General features: G+C 42.5%; 1 protein-coding gene across 1 annotated transcript in view; it reads right to left on the bottom strand.

Annotated features, from left to right (window-relative positions):
- The window catches only part of LOC145345623 (dynein axonemal heavy chain 8-like), a 1557438-nt gene that overhangs the window by 789293 nt on the left and 747712 nt on the right, over positions 1-20433 (bottom strand). The window contains exon 38 of the mRNA XM_080193457.1: positions 1506-1705. Within this exon, the coding sequence (XP_080049583.1) occupies positions 1506-1705 (200 nt within the window). The remainder of the gene's footprint in view (positions 1-1505; positions 1706-20433) is intronic.

Genomic DNA, 20433 nt, shown 5'->3' with positions numbered 1-20433 from the left:
TATTATCGCTGGACTAGCAATCCAGATACCTAGGGTAACGCACTGAGGACCTGGGTTCGAATCCTGCCATGACAGATGGTGAAATTTGAATTCAACAAAAATATCTGGAATTAAAGTGATGACCATGAAACCAATGTCAATAGTCATAAAATCCCATCTCATTCACTAATGCCCTTTTGGGAAGGAAATCTGTCATCCTTATCTGGTCTGGCTTAGATGTGAATCCAGAGCCACAGCAATATGGTTGACTGTCAAATGCCCTCTGAAATGGAGTGCAGTTTTGGATGGATCATAAATGCTGGCTGAACTAGCAATGCCCATGTCCCATAAAAATGGATTTCAAAAAATTAATGGCCTCGCTGAGAGAGGTTCTCTCCAGTGAGGAAAACACCTGGTCCCCATGAATGGGGGACAGCCATGTCGCCTTTGACAGTAGAGCCAGAAGCCATTGAAGCCCACCAGGGAGGCCGAGGGCAAGGATGGAGTACCCCTTGGACAGTGCTAGCCTGGCACCTTTGCACTGCCCACCAGACACTGCTAGGCTGGTCAATGGGGGATATGGGGTCGGGACCAACCGAGGGCATGGGGTTGAGACCTGAAGGGTGCAGGGCCTTGAGTGGGCGGGGCTAGATTAGGGAGGCCCAGTAAGGAAGGGAGAGGTGTTCTGCTGCTGTTTTGCAGCTCTGATCAGTGGGGTGGGGGGAGGGGGCACTGCTAAACTGCAGCTCCGATAGGTGGGATGAGGAAGGCAGCCTGCTGTCACTGTGCAGTTCCAATCAGTGAGAGGAGGAGGACCAGAGCTTGGTCTGGGTGGTAGGGGGATGACAGGGTCTATATTGTTGGGCAGTGAGGGGCTAGCGATTGACTGTAGGCCCCCATGATTTCAAGGTGGGAGGGTTTAAACTGGCTGTAGAACCAGAGGCCTGGCAGATCCCTCTTTCAGGCCCCTGCTGTTGCTATTGCTCATTAAAAAGCCTGACAACACCAGGTTTAAGTCCAACCGATTTATTTGATAGTAAACTCAAAAGCTTTCGAGGTTTCCCTCTTCTCCAAGTGAAGAAGGGGGAAGAAGAGGGAAGCTTCACCTGAAGAAGAGGGAAACCTCAAAAGCTTTTGAGTTTACTATCAAATAAATCGGTTGGACTTAAACCTGGTGTTGTCAGACTTTTTACTGTGTTTATCCCAGTCCAATGCCGGCATATCCACATCATGGCTATTGCTCATGTGCAGACCTCTGGGTGTACACATGCATAATAATTCCCTCTGCTGTTCAAATCGTGTATGTGCAGTCACAGAGATTTATACACCCCACTGCTGCTGGCTGGTGAATTAAGACTCATCCACTGCCTGCAGTTGCTAGAAATGGTCTAGCCCATTTTTTCATGCACTGTATGCACAAGAATGGGTGTAAAAACTCACCCAAAAACGGATTTGCTAGCTGGATGCTTAGTATTTTTCTCATAAAATTCCACCTTGATGTTTGTGTTGTAAATTGCTGCCTGTACCTGTTACTGAGTAAAGAGCTTAGGATCATTAAACTGTCCTCCATCATCATTATAATTTCTGCCGTTTCCAGTCCTTTTAGCAATAGTTCACCTCGATTTTTAAATGCAGAGAAACTCAAGGTCTGACTGGTCCAGGTTTGCATCACTTGATTTAATTTTGCTTCAATATCTTTCTCTTTCACAGAAGATATGCAGATATCCTAAAAATTAAGGATGAATGTTACCATCAGTGATAGTCTTTTACAGTGATCCTGTCCACTAAGGCACTTCCCCGTTACCTCATGAGCCTGCCTGTGCTGTCCAGCCTTCAGTCCACAATTCCGCCCTACCTCTGCCCTTTCCAACTTAACGTGCTTCCCTTGTCCTGCCTTGGTGCAATGTTTGCTCATGGTACCCAAGAGAAGTCACACATGGTCCTTGGGTAGGAGAATGCAACACGGACCTCAAGGTCATAGATGAAATGAAGCTTGCTAGGTGCACATCTCTTATATATAGTTGGAAAACAGACCATTTTAATTATCAGAAATCTTTGTTTCTTGGTTGACCGTTGGTGAGGTACTAGAGGATTGGAGGATAGCCAATGTTGCCCCGTTATTTAAGAAGGGTAGCAAGGATAACCTGGGTAATTGTAGGCCAGTGAGCTTGATGTCAGTGATAGGGAAATTGTTCAAGAAAATTCTTAGGAATAGGATCTATATACATTTGGAACTGAATAGTCTTGTTTGTGACAGACAGCATAGTTTTGTATGTGGGAGGTCATGTCTCAGTAACTTAATTGAGTTTTTTGAGGAGGTGACAAAAATGGTTGATGATGGAAACGCTGTGGATGTTGTCTACATGGACTTTAGTAAGGCATTTGACAAGGTCCTTCATGGTAGACTGTTGCAAAAGATTAAATCACACAGGATCAGGGATGAACTAGCTAGATGGATTCAGAACTGACGTGGTTATAGAAGACAGAGAGTAGTTGTGGAAGAGTTTTTTTGAATGGAGGTCTGTAACTAGTGGTGTTCATGATGTGGCGATGCTGGCATTGGACTGGAGTAAACACAGTAAGAAGTCTCACAACACCAGGTTGAAACACCAGGTCACAACAACAGGTTTATTTTGCAGCAAATGCCACTATCTTTCGAAGTGCTGCTCCTTCATCAGATCTCCCAGTTACCTGACGAAGGAGCAGCGCTCTGAAAGATAGTGGCGTTTGCTACCAAATAAATCTGTTGTACTTTAACCTGGTGTTGTGAGACTTCTTACTCGTGGTGTTCTGCAGGGATCAGTGCTAGGACCTCTGCTGTTTATAGTATATGTAAATGACTTAGAAATAAACATAGCTGGTTCGATTAGCAAGTATGCAGGTAATACTAAAATTGGTGGAGTTGCGGATTGTGAACAAGATTGTTAGAGAATCAGAAATTGTCAGAAAGATATTGATTGGCTGGAAAAATAGAATTTATTTCAGACAAATGGGAGATGATGCATTTTGGTTGATCCAATTCAGGTGGGAGCTATAAAATAAAACAAATGGCAAAACCATCAGACACACAGACAGATCTGGGCGTGCAGGTTCACAGGTCCTTAAAAATGGCGGCACAGGCGGAAAAGGTGGTGAAGAAAGCATATGGCATGCTTGCCTTCATCGGAGAGGGCACTAGGCATAAAAGTTGGAAAATTATGTTGCAAATGTATAAAACGTTGGTTCGGTCACTTTTAAGATACTGTGTCCAATTCTACTCATCACACTACCAGGGCATGGAGGTTTTAAAAAGAGTACGGAAAAGGTTTATCAGGATGTTGCCTGGTATGGAGAGTATTAGCTATGAGGAGAAATTGAATAAACTGGGATTGTTCTCCCTGAAAAGACAAAGGCTAAGGGACGACCTGATAGAAGTTTTTTACACAGAGGGTGTTGGTGGCCTGGAATGCACTGCCACACAAGGTGGTTGAGGCAGATATGTTAATTACATTTAAGATTTAACTGGACAGACACATGAACTGATGGAGAATGAACAGAAGGATATAGGCGGTTTGTCTAGATTGGACAATGTGATTGGCATAGGCTTTGAGGGCCAAAGGACCTGTTCCTGTGCTGTACTGTTCTTCGTTCTTTTATTCTAAACCTCTTTGGCTTTAGAATTCTAGAATTTGGGTATCCTTAACCATCGAAGTATGATTTAGAATTTCTTCTCTTGGAACTAATTCTATATCATTTTCACGTGGTATAGCAACGAAGATACAATCATCAGACAACTGAGATTCAACTACGTATTCCATAATAGTATTCACAACACTTAGCACTAAAGGAGTTGGTACTTTTGGAGATGATTCTGAGGAATCATGTTGAGATGACAACAATCAGCCAGCATGGCATCGACAAACTAATTCATCTTCAGTTTGAACCATGTAAGAAATTGGACCTAGTTTGCTAGGCATCTCATCTGGTACCCATTTCTCATTCATAGCACAACTATATGCTAATCAAAATTAGTGTTGTTTTGCCCTCACTTCTCCTCTAACAACGTGAGATTGTTGTTGATGTCCTGCTATCTCTGAAGTTTCTGGAGGTAATAACAGGTGAAACTATTCTCATTTTTCTTTGAATTTGCAAATGAAACAAGCTTGCAATGATAATTTACCAATCCTAGAAAGGGCTTCAAATGCATTACATCGTGCTTCTAAAATAACTTGCATCTTTTTTGGTGCTTTATGTAAGTATTTACTATCAATAAGGTGACCCAAATACTGGACTGATGTCTGGAAAACATCACATTTTTCTTTCTTGATACACAGGCCAAGTGCTTGAGGATATTCCAATCTTGCTTCTAAATTATTCCAGTGCACCTGTTCATTTGACTCTGGAATTAAAATATCGCTGAGGTAACCAGAAAATTCAAAGCTGATCCATCAACCTTTGTTATAGAACAAAGAACAGCCCAGGAACAGACCATTCGGCCCTCCAAGCCTCCGTCAATCATGATGTCTGCCTAAACTAAAACCATATGCACTTATAGAGTCTGTATACTTACATTCCATCCTATTCATGTACTTGTCTAGATGCACCTCAAATGCCGCTATCTAACCTGCTCCCATCATCTCCCTGGGCAGCGCAATCCAGACATTCACCACATTCTGTATAAAAAACTTGCCTCACACATCTCCTCTAAACTTTTCCCCACACACCTTAAACCTATGTCCCCTAGTACTTGATTTTTCTACCCTAGGAAAGAGCATCTGACTATCCACTCTGTCCATGCCAATCAATCTTGTAGACCTCTATCAGGTCACCCCTCAATTTCTGCCATTCCAGTGAGAACATTGAAAACAGGAGTCGGGACAATTTGTTAAAGTTGCACAAGACATTGGTAAGGTCACACTTGGAATACTATATACAATTCTGGTCATCCTATTAAAGAAAGAATATTATTAGATTAGGAAGAGTGCAGAAAAAATTTAGTAGGATGCTACTGGGACTTGATGGTTTGAGTTATAAGGAGAGGCTGGATAGATTGGGACTCTTTTCTGTGGAGTGTAGGGGAATCAGGGGTAATCTTACATAGGTCTATAAAATAATAAGGGACATAAATCAGCCAGACAGTCACTATCTTTTCCCAAAGGTAGTGGACTCTAAAACGAGAGAGCATAGATTTAAGGTGAAAGGGGACAGATACAAAAGGGTCCAGAGGGACAATGTTTTCACACAGAAGGTGGTGAGTGTCTGGAACAAGCTGCCAGAGGTAGTAGCAGAGATAGGTAAAATTTTGTCTTTTAAAAAGCGTTTAGACAGTTGCATGGGTAAGATGGGTATGGAGGGATAGGGGCCGAACACAGACAATTCGGACTAGCTTAGTGGCAGCACGGTAACACAGTTGTTAGCATAGAATGAAGAACAAAGAATATTACAGTACAGGAACAGGCCCTTCAGCCCACTAAGCCCGCACCAACCATGCTGCCCGGCTTAACTAAAACCCCCTACCCTTCCAGGGACCAAATCCCTCTATTCACATCTCATTCATGTACTTCTCAAGATGGTAAAAAGTCTGACAACGCCAGGTTTTAGTCCAACCGATTTGTTTGATAGTAAACTCACTAGCTTTCGAGGGGATTCCCTCTTCTTGCCTGGGTTTGCAAAACCTCACTTACTGTACTGTCTGGAGACAATACACATCTCTTTAACCTGTCATCAGTGCTCCTTCCACACACATTGTCAGCCACTTTAGGACTTGAACAGCAGGTTAGGTGTAAAGATTCGCATTCTAATCAGTAATCTCTAAACTGTCTGTGCTTTATATGCTCTGTCTGAGGCCAGAACTCTCCATTCACCTGAAGAAGAGGGAATCCCCTCGAAAGCTAGTGAGTTTACTATCAAACAAATCGGTTGGACTAAAACCTGGTATTGTCAGACTTTTTACTGTGTTTACCCCAGTCCAACGCCGGCATATCCACATCTTGTCAAGATGCCCTTTAAGAGTTAATATCGTATCCGCTTCTCCCGCGGCAGCAAGTTCCAGGCACCCACCATTCTCTGTGTAAAAAATTTGCCTCGTACATCTCTTCTAAACCTTGCCCCTTGCACCTTAAAACTATGCTCCCTACCAATTGACTCTTCCACCCTGGGGAAAAGCTTCTGACTATCCACTCTGTCTATGCCTCTCATAATTTTGTAGACTTCTATCAGGTCTCCTCTCAACCTGTCACTCCAGTGAGAACAATCCAAGTTTCAACAACCTTTCCTCATAGCTAATGCCCTCCATAACAGGCAACATCTTGATAAATCTTTTCTGTACCCTCTCCAAAGCCGCTACGGCCTTCTGGTAGTGTGGCGACCAGAATTGAACACGGTATTCCAAGTGTGGCCTAACTAACGTTCTATAAAGCTGCAACATGACTTACCAATTTTTAAACTCAATACCCCGGCCGATGAAGGCAAGCATGTCATATGCCTTCTTGATTACCTTTTCCACCTGCATTGCCACTTTCAGTGACCTGTATACCTGTACACCCAGATCCCTTTGCCCATTAATACTCTTAAGTATTCTGCTATTTACTGTATATTTCCTATCTGTATTAGACCTTCCAAAATGCATTACCTCGCATTTGTCCAGATTAAACTTCATAGGCCATCTCTCCGCCAAGTCTCCAACTGATCTATATCCTGCTGTATCCTCTGATGGTCCTCATCGTATCCGCAAATCCACCAACCTTTGTGTCATCCACAAACTTACTAATCAATCCATTTACAAATCCTCCAGATCATTTACATATATTACAAACTGCAAAGGCCCAAGCACTGATCCCTGAGAAACACCACTTGTCACAGCCCTCCATTCAGAAACGGACCCTTCCACTGCTACCCTCTGTCTTCTTTGACGGAGCCAGTTTTGTATCCACCTTGCCAGCTCACCTCTGATCCCATGCAACTTCACCTTCTGCACCAGTTTGCCATGAGGGACCTACCTTGTCAAAGGCTTTACTTAAGTCCATGTGGACAACATCCACTGCCCTAACCTCATCAATCATCTTCGTCACTTACTAGAAAAACTCGATCAAGTTTGTGAGACACAACCTCCCCTTCATAAAACCATGTTGCCTTTCTCTAATACATCCACTTATTTCCAAGTGGGAATAAATCCTGTCTCAAAGAATCCTCTCCAATAATTTCCCTACACTGATGTAAGGCTCACCGGTCTGTAATTACCTGGATTATTCTTGCTACTCTTCTAAAACAAAGGAACAACATTGGCTAATCTCCAATCCTCTGTGACTTTCCCTGTAGCCAGTGAGGATACAAAGATTTCTCTCAAGGCCCCAGCAATTTTCTCCCTCACCTCTCTCAGTATTCTGAGGTATATAGAATCATAGAGGTTTACAGCATGGAAACATGCCCTTTAGCTTAACTTGTCCATGCCAGCCTTTTTTTAAAACTCCTAAGCTAATCCCAATTGCCTACATCTGGCCCATATCCCTCTATATTCATCGTACCCATGTAACTATCTAAATTTTTTAGAAAATAAAATTGTATCCACCTTTACTACAACATCTGGCAGCTTGTTCCATACACTCACCACCCTCTGTGTGAAAAAAATGCCCCTCTGGACAGTTTTGTATCTCTCCCCTCTCACCTTAAACCTATGCTTTCTAGTTTTAGACTCCCCTACCTATGGGAAAAGATATTGACTATCTATCTTATTTATGCCCCTCGTTACTTTATAGACCTCTATAAGGTCACCCCTCAGTCTCCTATGCTCCAGAGAAAAAAGTCCCAGTCTATTCAGCATTCTTTTATACCTCAATCCATCAAGTCCCCATAGCAACCTAGTAAATCTTTTCTTCACTCTTTCTAGTTTAATAATATCCTTTCTATAATAGGGTGACCAGAACTGCACACAGTATTCCAAGTGTAGCCTTACCAATGTCTTGTACAACTTCAACACAATGTCCCAACTTCTGTATTCAATGTTCTGACTGATGAAACCAAGCATGTCGAACGCCTTCTTCACCACTCTGTTCATCTGTGACTCCACTTTCAAGGACCTATGAAGATGTACCCCTAGATCTCTTTGTTCTGTAACTCTCCTCAATCCTGACCATTAACTGAGTTAGTCCTGCCGTGGTTCAATCTACCAAAATGCATCACCTCACATTTGTCTAAATTAAACTCCATCTGTCATTCATCAGCCCACTGGCCCAATTGATCAAGATCCTGTTGCAATTGAGATAACTTTCTTCACTGTCCAATATGTCACAATCTTGGTGTCATCTGCAAACTTACTAACCATGCTCCCTATATTCTCATCCAAATCATTGATATAAATGACAAATAACAGTGGACCCAGCACTGATCCCTGAGGCACACTGCTGGTCACAGGCCTCCAGTTTGAAAAACAACTCTCTACAACCACCCTCTGGCTTCTGTCAAGAAGCCAATTTTGTATCTATTTACATAACTCACCCTGGATCTCATGAGATTTAACTTTATGCATTGGAGTAGGTCCTCTTAAGGATCAACAAGGACATCGATGTGCAGATCCACAAGAGATGGGTGAGATCCTAAATGAATGTTTCTCATCAGTATTTACTATTGAGAAAAGCATGGATGTTAGGGAACTTGGGGAATTAAGTAGTGATGTCAAAGGCCTTGTTAAAATTCATGTTGACAACATCAACTGCATTGCCCCCATCTACCTTCTTGGTTACCCCTTCAAAAAACTCAATTAAATTTGTGAAACATGAGTTTCCACTCACAAAGCCATGCTGACTGTCCCTAATCAGTCCTTGTATCTATAAATGCCTGTCGATCTTGTCTCTCAAAATACCTTCCAACAATTTACCCACCACAGATGTGAGACTCGCTGGCCTGTAGTTTCCAGGCTTTTCCATGCAGACCTTTTTAAACAAAGGCACAACATTTGCCACTCTCCAATCTTCAGGCACCTCACCCGTGACTATCAATGAATTAAGTATCTTGGCTAAGGAACCCGCAATTTCCTCCCTAGCTTCCCACAATGTCCTGGGATATACTTCATCAGATCCTGGGGATTTATCTAGATGCATTTTAAGACTTCCAGCGCCTCCTCCTCTGAAATATGTACACTCCTCAAGACATCACTATTTAATTCCCCAAGTTCCCTAACATCCATGCTTTTCTCAACAATAAATATTGATAAAAAATATTCATTTAGGATCTTACCCATCTCTTGTGGATCTGCACATCAATGTCCTTGTTGATCCTTAAGAGGCCCTACTCTCTTCCTTGTTACTCTTTTGCCTTTTATTTGTAGGAGCTCCTTGGATTCTCCTTTGCCTTATCTGCCAAAACAATTTTGCGTCCCCTTTTTGCCCTCCTGATTTCTCTCAAGTCTATTCCTACACCCCCCTATACCCTTCAAGAAATTCACTTGATCCCAGCTGCCTATGCATGTCATGTACCTTTTTCTTCTTCTTGACCAGGTCCTCAATATCCTGAGTGATCCAGGGTTCCCAACTTCTGCCAGCCTTGCCCTTCATTCTATGAGGACGGTGTTTACCCTGAACCCTGGGTAACACAACTTTGAAAGCATGCCACAGATCATATGTCCCTTTGCCTTCTCACAAACTCCCCCAATTAACTTCTGAAAATTCCTGCCTGATACCATCAAAATTGGCCTTGCCCCGATTTAGAATATCCCAAGAGGCTCTGGAGACTTGTCTACATCCTTTCCCATACTCATCATCCACCAATTCCTTCTCTTTGGTGAATACTGATGCAAAGTACTCATTTTATACCTCACCCATTTCCTCTGGCTCCATGCATAGATTGTCCTTGTCCTTGAGTGGGCCTACCTTTTTCCTGGCTACCCTGTTGTTCTTTATATATGTGTAAAAAGCCTTGGGATTTTCCTTAATCCTTCTGGCCAATGCTTTTTCATGACCCCTTTTAGCTCTTCTTACTCCTTGCTTAGCTTTCTTTCTACTTCCCCTGTATTCCACACTTGCTTTGTGTGTTCCCAGCCTCCTAGCTTTGATAAATGCACCCTTTTTCTCTTTGACTAGGCTCACAGTATCTCTCGTTATCCAAGGTTCCCAAAACTTGCCATGCTTATCCTTCATTCTTACAGGAATGTGCCGGTCCTGAATCCCTATCAACTTACACTTACTTCACAGCGCCAGGGACCCGGGTTCAATTCCTGGCTTGGGTAACTGTCTATGTGGAGTTTGTACACTCTCCCTGTGTCTGCGTGGCTTTCCTCCAGTTTCCTCTCAATTCTGAAAAAAGTGCTGGTTAAGTGCATTGACCTGAACAGACACCAGACTGTGGTGATTAGGGAATTTCAAAATAATCTGAAACAAGACATCTTTCAAAAGTTTAATTTAAAGGGATAAGACATGACAAGAGAACTCCAAGCTGTGATTTGCTCCTCTTGCTCCATGTGGCAGGCTGGAGACAGTTCTAGTTCCCTGGGTCAGCATTTGTGCAGGTAGCGTCTCCAACTACAGCTACTGGAAGCTCGAGTTTCAGAGCTGGAGTGGTGGCTGGAGACACTGTGGAGCATTCACGAGTCAGAGAGTATTGTGGATAGCACATGTACTGAGGTGGTCATGTACATGGCCTGCAGGCAGGAAGGGAATGGGTGACCACCAGGCAGAGCAAGAGGGATAGGCAGGTCGTACAGGAACTTCAAGTGGCCATTCCCCTGCAAAACACTTATATGGCTTTGGATACTGTTGAGGGAACGACTTCTCTAGGGAAAATATCAGCAGCCAAACTCATTGCACCACGGTTGGTTCTGCTGCAGAGCAGAGGGGTAAAAAGTGTGCCAATGCAATCGTTATTGGGGATTCAATTGTAAGGGGAATAGACAGGCATTTCTGTGGCCGCAAATGAGATTCCAGGATGGTATGTTGCCTCCCTCGTGCTAAGATCATGGATGTCTCGGAGCAGCTGCAGTACATTGTGAAAGGGAAGGGCGAACAGCCAATGGTCGTAGTACATGTTTGTACAAATGACATAGCTAAAAAAAAGGATGAGGTCCTAAAAGCAGAAGACAGGGAGCTAGGAAGAAAGTTAAGAAATCGGACCTCAGAGGTAGTGATTTCAGGATTATGATCGGTGCCATGTGCTAGTCAATAGAAATGACAGGATATATGGGGTAAATACATGGCTGAAAAGATGGTGTCGAGGGAGAGTTTCAAATTCCTGAGGTCCTGTGGCTGGTTCTGTGGGAGGTGGGACCTGTACAAATTGGACAGGTTACACATGGGCAAGACAGGGACTGATGTCGTAGGGAAAGTGTTTGCTAAAGTGGTTGGGGAGGGTTTAAACTAATATGCCAGGGCTGGGTGGGAACCCATGTAAGTAGTCCATGAAGGAGGGAGTAAGGACAAAATGTGGGGAGAAGGTTCCAACTACATCAAGAATCAAGAAAAAAGTTAAAAGGAAGAAGAACTCAGAAGGTGTTCTTAATGGAAGTGTTAGAATTCAAAAAGAAGGTACAAAAATTAGCATAAGGGCATTTTATCTGAATGCTCGTAGCATTCAAAACAAGGTAAATGATGGCACAAATCATTGCGAACGAGTATGATTTAATGGCCATTGCAGAGACATGATTGCAGGATGGTCGATGGTCATGACTGGGAGTTAAATATCCAGGGGTATCAGGCTGTTCGGAGGGACAAAAAGAAAAATGAGGGAGGTAGTGTAAGTCTGATCTTTAAGGATGACATCAGGGCAGTAGTAAGAGATGACATAAGTCCTATGGGAAAAAAGGTTGAATCTATTTGGGTGGAAATTAGAAATAGTAAAGAGAAAAGCCCACTGATAGGTACAGTCTATAGGCCACTAAATAATATCATGGTGGGCAAGAAATAAACAAAGAAATAACTGATGCATGTAAAATGGCATAGCAATTATCATGGAAGATTTTAATACCTAATAATACCTAATAATATGTAGATTTTAATCTACATATCAATTGGTCAAACCAGTTCAGACAGTGCAGCCTTGAGGAGGAGTTCAACGAATGTACCCATGATAGCTTCCTTGAACAATATGTAATGGAGTCTAAGAGAGACCAAGCTATCATAGATCTGGTCCTGTGTAATGAGACAGGAAAAAATAATGATCTTACAGTTAAGGATCCTCTCGGAAGAAGCGATCACAGTATGATTGAATTTAAAATCCAGATGGAGCGTGAGAAGGTAAAATCCAATACCAGTGCTTGTGCTTAAACAAAGGAGACTACAAAGGGATGAGAAAGGTGTTGACTAAGGTAGTCTGGGAGCAAAAACTTTATAATGGGACAATTGAGGAACTACCAAAGTGATCTTTCAAAAGTATATAGCAGTGATAAGAAAGGACTGTAGAAAATGAGACAATCAGCCATGGATATCTAAGGAAATAAAGGAGGCTATCAAATTGAAAAAAAAGGCTTACGAAGTGGCAAAGATTAGTGGGAAATTAGAGGATTGGGAAATCTTTAAAGGTCAACTGACAGTAAGAAAAAAACTATAAGCAAAGTAAGGTGGTTTATGAGAGTAAACTCACTCAGAATATAAAAACAGATAGCAAGAGTTTCTACAAATACATAATATGAAAAATGTGGCTAAAATAAACATTGGCCCTTAGAGGATGAGAAAGGGGATGTAATAACTAGAAATGAGAAAATAGCTGAGGCATTGAACAAGTATTTTGTGTCGGTCTTCATAGTGGAAGACACAAATAACATGCCAAAAATTGATGACAGGAAGGCTATGGCAGGGAAGGACCTAGAAGCTACCATTATCACGAATGACGTATTATTGGGAAAGCTAATGGGAGTAAAGGCAGACAAGTCTATTGGAACTGATGGAATGCATTCCAGAGTACTAAAAGAGATGGCGGAGGAAATAGCAAATACACTATTAGGGTAATTTACCAAAATTTGCTGGACTCTGGAGTGATTCCTGCAGCATGGAAAACAGCAAATGTGAAGGCCACTGTTTAAAAAAGGAGGTAGACAAAAAGTGGGTAACTACAGGATGGTTAGCTTAATTTCTGCAGTAGGGAAAATGCTTGAATCTATCAATGAGGAAGAAATAGTGAGACATCTGGATACAAATTGTCCAATTAGTAAGACACAGTTCACGAAGGGCAGGTCATGTTTGACTAGTTTGATGGAATTCTTTGAGAACATTATATGTGCAGTGGGGAACCTGTGGATGTGGTGTATCTGGATTTCCAGAAGGCATTTGGCAAGGTGCTGCACCAAAGACTGCTGCAGAAGATAAAGGTGCATGGTATCACAAGTAATATATTGGCATGAAGAGAAGATTGATTACCTAAACAGAGCAAAGAATGGGGGTAAACGAGTGATTTTTGGTTGGCAATCAGGGACTAGTGGTGTGCCTCAGGGATCAGTGTTGGGACTACAATTGTTTACAATTTACATAGATGATTTGGAATTGGGGACCAAGTGTACAGTGTCAAAATTCGCAAATGGGACTAAGAGGAGTGGCAGAGCAAAGTGCGCAGAGGACGGTAAAAGTGTGGAAAGGGATATAGATAGTCTAAGTGAGTGGGCGAGGGTCTGGCAGATGGAGTACAAAGTTCATAAATGTGAAATCATCCATTTTGGTAGGAATAACAGCAAAATGGACTATTATTTAAATGGTGAAAAATTGTAGCATGCTGCTGTGCAGAGGGATCTGGGTGTCCTTGTGCAAGAACCACAAGGAGTTGGTTTGCAGGTGCAGCAGGTAATTAAGAAGGCAAATGGAATTTTGTCCTTCATTGTTAGCGGGATGGAGTTTAAAAAGTTATGTCGCAGCTGTATAGGGTGCTGGTGAGGCCACACCTGGAGTACTGTGTACAGTTTTGGTTTCCTTATTTGACAAAGGATATAGTGGCACTGGAGGGGGTACAAGAGGAGGTTCACTAGGTTGATTCTGGAGTTGAGAGGGTTTGCCTATGAGGAGAGATTGAGCGGACCAGGGCTATACTCATTGGAATTCAGAAGAATGAGGGGAGATCTTATAGAAACATACAAAATTATGAAGGGAATAGATAAGATAGAAGCAGGGAAATTGTTTCCACTGGTGGGTGAAACTAGAACTAGGGGGCATGGCCTCAAAATAAGGGGGAGCAGATTTAGGACTGAGTTGAGGAGGAGCTTCTTCACACAAAGGATTATGAATCTGTGGAATTCCCTGCCCTATTGAAACAGTTGAGGCTCTCTCGTTGAACGTTTTTAAGGCAAGGATAGATAAATTTTTGAACAATCAAGGAATTAAGGGTTATGGTGAGTGAGCAGGTAATTGGAGCTGAGTCCACAAAAAGATTAGCCATGATCTTATTGAATGGTAGAGCAGGCTTGAGGGGCCAGATGGCCGACTCCTGCTCATAGTTCTTCTGTTCTTATGCTCACAGTAACTTCATTGCATTGCTAATGTAAGCCTTACTTGTGACCAATAAATAAACTTTTTTACAAAAGGGGCAGCATGGACAAGTTGGTCCAAAGGGCCCATTTCCATGCTGTAAATGTCTATGACTCTATGACTCTAATTAACGCTACTCCCATTTCAATTTTGCTTGCAAGCGGAAGCAGGTGCTTCTGATTTACCAAAGTTTGGCTGGCAACTGGAGCAGTAGGCATTTTTGATATTTGTGTCGCAGTGGTCTGGGATGTTTGGACCTCTGATGGAAAAGGAGATGTGCTGCTGGTATCTTGGTAGAACGCTCTTGAGCTTGGCCTGATTGAAGTCCCTGGCCATGATAAACAAGATGAGGAGAAGCCAGCGTTGGACTGGGGTAAGCACGTAAGAAGTCTGACAACACCAGGTTAAAGTCCAACAGGTTTATTTAGCACGAGCTTTCAGGGCCTCATGCTCCTTCATCAGGTGAGTGAGGACTTGTGTTCACAAACAGGGCATATACGGACACAAATTCAATTTACAAGATAATGGTTGGAATGTGAGTCTTTACAGGTAATCAAGTCTTAAAGGTACAGACAATGTGAGTGGAGAGAGGGCCAACACAGGTTAAAGAGATGTATATTGACTCCAGCTATGATAGTTAGGAAATATCAGATTAGAAAGTCATCTGTATTGGCATAGATTTACAAGCCCAGGGAAGTCGTAGGGGTTACAAATAGTGTGACATGAATCCAAGATCTCAGTTGAGACCGTCCTTGTGTGCAGAACTTGGCTATCGGTTTCTGCTCAGCAATTCTGCATTATGTTCATGAAGGCTGCCTTGAAGAATGCTTACCCAAAGATCAGAGGATGAATGCCCGTGACTGATGAAGCGTTCCCTGACTGGGAGGGGGCACTCCTGCTTGGTGATTGAGGAGTGATATTCGTTCATCCATTGTCATAGCGTCTGCATGATCTCCCCAATATACCATGCCTCAGGGCATCCTTCCCTGCAGCATATCAGGTAGACAATGTTGGCCGAGTCACAAGAGTTGCAGTCGGAGAACACTTCAGCAGTCATGAGCGTTCAGCCTCTGACCTTCGGGTAAGTGTTCTCCAAGGCAGCTTTCACGACTCACAATGCAGAATCGCTGAGCAGAAACTAATAGCCAAATTCTGCACAAATGAGGACAGCCTCAACCCAGGATCTAAGGTTCATGTCACATTATCTGTATACCTGACGACTTGCCTGGGCTTGCAAATTCTCGCTAACTGTCCTGGCTGGAGTCAATACTCATCTCCTTAACCTGTGCTTGGCCCTCTCTCTGCTCACATTGTCTGTATCTTTAAGACTTGATAACCTGTAAAGACTCGCATTCTAACCATTATCTTGTAAATTGTGTTTGTGTCTGCATATGCCCTGTTTGTGAACACAATTTCTCACTCACCTGATGAAGGAGCCTGAGGCTTTGAAAGCTAGTGCCAAATAAACCTGTTGGACTTTAACCTGGTGCTGTGAGACTCCTTACTATGATGAACAAGGCCTCGGGATATTTCATCTCATGACTATTTGTGGTGGTGTATATTTCGTCTAGCACGGTCTACTGCAGAAGGAAAGTATACAGTGAATGGTAAAGCCCTTAGAAATATTAGTATATAGAGAGATCTAGGTACACAGATCCACAATTCCCTGAAGATGGCAATGCAGGTGGACAAGGTGGTCAAGAAGGCATAATGCATGCTGGCCTTCATCGATCGAGGCGTTGAGTATTGGAATTGGAAAATCTTGTTGCAGCTGTATAAAACTTTGGCATTTGGAATATTGTGTATATTTCTGGTTGCCACACTACCAGAAGAATGGTGATCCACTGAAAAGGGTGCGGAAAAGATTTGCCAGGATGTTGCCTGATTTGGAGGACATAGGCAATGAAGATTGAACAAATTGGATTGTTTTCTTTGGAACATCAGAGGATAAGGGGGGACGTAATAGAGGTTTACAAGATTATGACATGCTTAGATAGAGCGGAAAGTCAAAGTATCTTTCCCAGGGTTGAAGGATCGATTACTTGGGGACATAGGTTGAAAGTGAGAGCAGGAAAGTTTAAAAGAGATGTAAGGGGCAAGTTTTTCACACAGAGGGTGGTGAATATCTGGGACGTGCTGCCAGAGGAGGTAATGGAAGCAGATTCTCAAACGATGTTCAAGAGGTATCTGGATAGATGCATGAATAGGCAGGGAATACAGGGATATGGGCCATGTAAAGGAAAAGGAAATATCAGATTAGAAAGGCATCTGTGTTGGCACAGATTTGGTGGGCTGAGTGCTGTACTGTTCTTTGTTCTAAATTCCAGTGAGTACAAGTTCAGTCTATCCACTGTCTTTTCATATGTCAGTCCTGCCATTCCAGGAATCAGTCTGGTGAACCTTCACTGCACTCCCTCAATAACAAGAATGTCCATCCTCTGACCAGGAGACCAAAACAGCATGGAATACTCAAGGTGTAGCTTCATGAAGGCCCTGTATAATTGTAGCAAGTTATCCTTACTTCCATACTCAAATTCTCTTACTCTGAAGGCCAGCATGTTATTAGCTTACATCACCACTTGCTGTACCTGCATGCTAACCTCCAGCAGCTATTCCACCATGACACCCAGGTCACATTGCACTTAACCTTTTCCCAAACTACCACCATTCAGATAATAGTCTTCCTTCCTTTTTTTGCCATCAAAGTGGATAATCTCACACTTCTCCTCATTATATTGCATTTGCCAAGTACTTGCCCACTCAGCCAGCCTGTCCAAGTCACATTTAGTATCCTCCTCACAGCAGACACTGCCACCCAGCTTAGTGTCGTCTGCAAATTTGGAGATATTGCATTCAATTCCTTCATCCAAATCATTAATGTATATTGTGAATGGCTGGGACCCCAGGACTGAACCATGTGGTACCCCACTAGTCACTGCTTGCTACTCTGAAAATAACTTTTTGTTCTCACTTTCTGCTTCCTGACTTACAACCTATTTTCTATCCACATCAATATGTTACCCTGATTATTTGAGCTTTAATTTTGCCCACTAATCTCTTGTGTGGAACCTTGTCAAAAGCCTTTGAAAGTCCAATTATACAATATGCCCAGTTCACCCTTGTCCATTCCACTGGTCACATCCTCAAAAAAATTCCAAAAGATTTGTCAAGTATGATTTCACTTTAGTGAATCCATGCTGACTTGGACAGATCCTATCACCGCTTTCCAGATGCTCAGTTATTACATCCATAATAATTGACTCCAACATTTTCCCCAGCGCTAATGTCAGGCTAACCAGTCTATAATTCCCCACTTTGTCTCCCCCTCCTTTTTTAAAAAGTGGGGTTACATTTGTTATGCTCCAATCTATTGGAACTCTTTCAAAGTCCATAGAATGCTGAAAATTGTTCACCAATGTATCCATCATTTCTAGGGCCACTTCCTTGAGTATTTTGGGAAGCAGAGCCTCAGGCCCTGGGGACTTATTGGGTTTTAATCCCAGCAATTTCCCCAATACAATTTTCTGACTAATAAGGATTTCCTTCAGTTCCTCCTTCATGTCGGACCCTCTGTCCCCTAGTATTTTTAAGAGGTTACTTGTGTTCTCCTTAGTGAAGGAGATAATCAGCCTGGTTGCGTCAAAGGGAGATCATGCCTAACAAATTTAATTGAATTTTTTGAGGAGGTGATCAGGCTAGCTTCCCTGTTTTACTCTTATGTCAGACAGGGATGTACAGTTGTTAAAGTTCATCCATGTTGCTACATGTTCTTTAAATGTCTGCTATCACATCTTCCCACTCCGAATCCCATGTGATTTTAGTTTTTATAACAATTTGCCGTTGGGATCTTTTCAAATGCCTTACTAAAGTCCATATAATTTACATCCACAGTCCTTCCTTCACCAATTATCTTTCTGTTGTTTGTACGATGTACAATGATATAATATATTAATGATCCGGAGGAAAATGTCGGGGCTCTGATTAGTAAGTTTGCAGATGGCATGAAGATTAGTGGAGTTGCTGATAGTGCCAGAGATCGTCAGAGGATATAACAGGATATAGATCGATTGGAGACTTGGGCACAGAAATGGCAGATAGTGTTTAAGCAGGACAAATGCAAGGTGATGCATTTTGGAGGATCAAAATTAGATGTGAATTATACTATAAATGGAACCCTTAGGAACATTAACATATAGAGGGATCTGAGTCTGTAGGCCCACAGTTTCCTAAACATGGCAAAGAAGGTGGCTAACCAGATTAAGAAGGCATGCTTGCCTTCATCAGCCTGGGCATTGAGTTTCAGAGTTGGAAATTATGTTGCAGCTGTATAAAACCTTTGTCAGACTGCATTTGGAGCATTGCATGCAGTTCTGGTTGCCACACTACCAGAAGGATGTGGAAGCTTTGGAGAGAGTGCAAAAAAAGTTCACGAGGATGTTACTTGGTCTCAAGGGCATTGGTTATGAGGAAAGGTTGAAAGAAACTAGGCTTGCTTTCACTGGAAATACAAAGGTTGAGGGGAGACCTGATAGAGGTCGACAAAATTACATGAGCATACATGAGGTGGATAGTCAGAGGTTTTTAACCAGGGTAGAAGTCTCAATTACAAGGGGATACAAGTTGAAGGTGAGAGGGGAAGTGCGTTGGAGGTTTTTCGTTCAGAGTGGTGGGTGCCCAGAATGCAGCTCCAGTGGAGGTGGCAGAAGCAGGCACATTAGCATCATTTAAGAGGCATCTGGATGAGTTCATGAATAAGGGGGTAATAGAAGGATATGGTCCAAGTAAGAGCAGAAGGCTTTTGTTTTAGTTTAGTTAGGGCATCGTGATTAGCACAGTCTTGAATGCCAAAGGGCATGTTTCTGTGCTGTATTTTTCATTTTTTTTGTACATAGAAGCAGGAGCAGGCCATCAGGCCATTCAAGCCTACCTCTCCATTCAATATGATAATGGCTGATCTGATTTGTGCCATTTCCCCATCATCCTCTATTCCTTGATCTATCAAATATTTATTCAACTCCACTTTGAATAGTTCTTTTGATCCAACCTCCACTAACCTTTACGGTAGAGAATTCCAAAAATTAACCACCCTGTGGGAGATTAAATTTCTAAACACCTCAGTTCCTCTGCTCCGGAGAAAAAAGTCCCAGTCTATTCAACCTCTCATAACTCAAATCATCAAGTCCTGGTAGCATGCTAGCAAATCTTTTCTGCACTCTTTCTAGTTTAATAAATCCTTTCTATAATAGTGATCAGAGCTGTACACAGTATTCCAAATGTCTTGTACAACCTCAATAAAACATTCCAACTCCTGTACTTAATGTTCTGACCAACGAAAGCAAACATGCCAAATGCCTTCTTCACCATTCTGTCCATCTATGACTCCGCTTTAATTAAAGAATCAATTCCAGTTGTCAGAAAGTGTTAAAGAAAGTCATGCAATGTTGGTCTGAGGAATCAGAAGATCTCTTGCAGGACTGCTCTGAGTCAGTAGACTGGTCAGTATTTAGAACATAGAACAGTACAGCACAGTACAGGCCCTTCAGCCCTTGATATTGTGCCGAGCTACGTCGGAAACCAAGATCAAGCTATCCCACTCCCTATTATTCTGGTGTGCTGTCCAATAGCCGCTTGAAAGTTCCTTAAGTGTCCAACTCCACTATCACAGCAGGCAGTGCATTCCACATCGCAACCACTCTCTAAGTAAGGAACCTACCTCGGACATCCCCCCTGTATTGCCCACAATGAACCTTATAGTTATGCCTCCTATTAACAGCTACATCCACCCAAGGAAATAGTCTCTGAACGTCCATTCTATCTATCACCCTCATCAACTTATAAACTTCTATTAAGTCACCTCTCATCTTCCTCCCCTGTAAAGAGAAAAGCCCCAGCTCCCTCAACCTTTCCTCATAAGGCCTACTCTCCAAACTAGGCAGCATCCTGGTAAATCTCCTCTGCGCTCTCTCCAATGCTTCCACATCCTTCTTATAGTGAGGAGACCAGAACTGCACACAATATTCCAAATGTGGTCTCACCAAGGTCC

Source organism: Carcharhinus amblyrhynchos, chromosome 7, assembly GCF_965287045.1.
Source record: "Carcharhinus amblyrhynchos chromosome 7, sCarAmb.v2.hapA, whole genome shotgun sequence".
NCBI classification, from domain to species: domain Eukaryota; kingdom Metazoa; phylum Chordata; class Chondrichthyes; order Carcharhiniformes; family Carcharhinidae; genus Carcharhinus; species Carcharhinus amblyrhynchos.
This window is presented reverse-complemented; position numbering and strand designations above follow the sequence as displayed.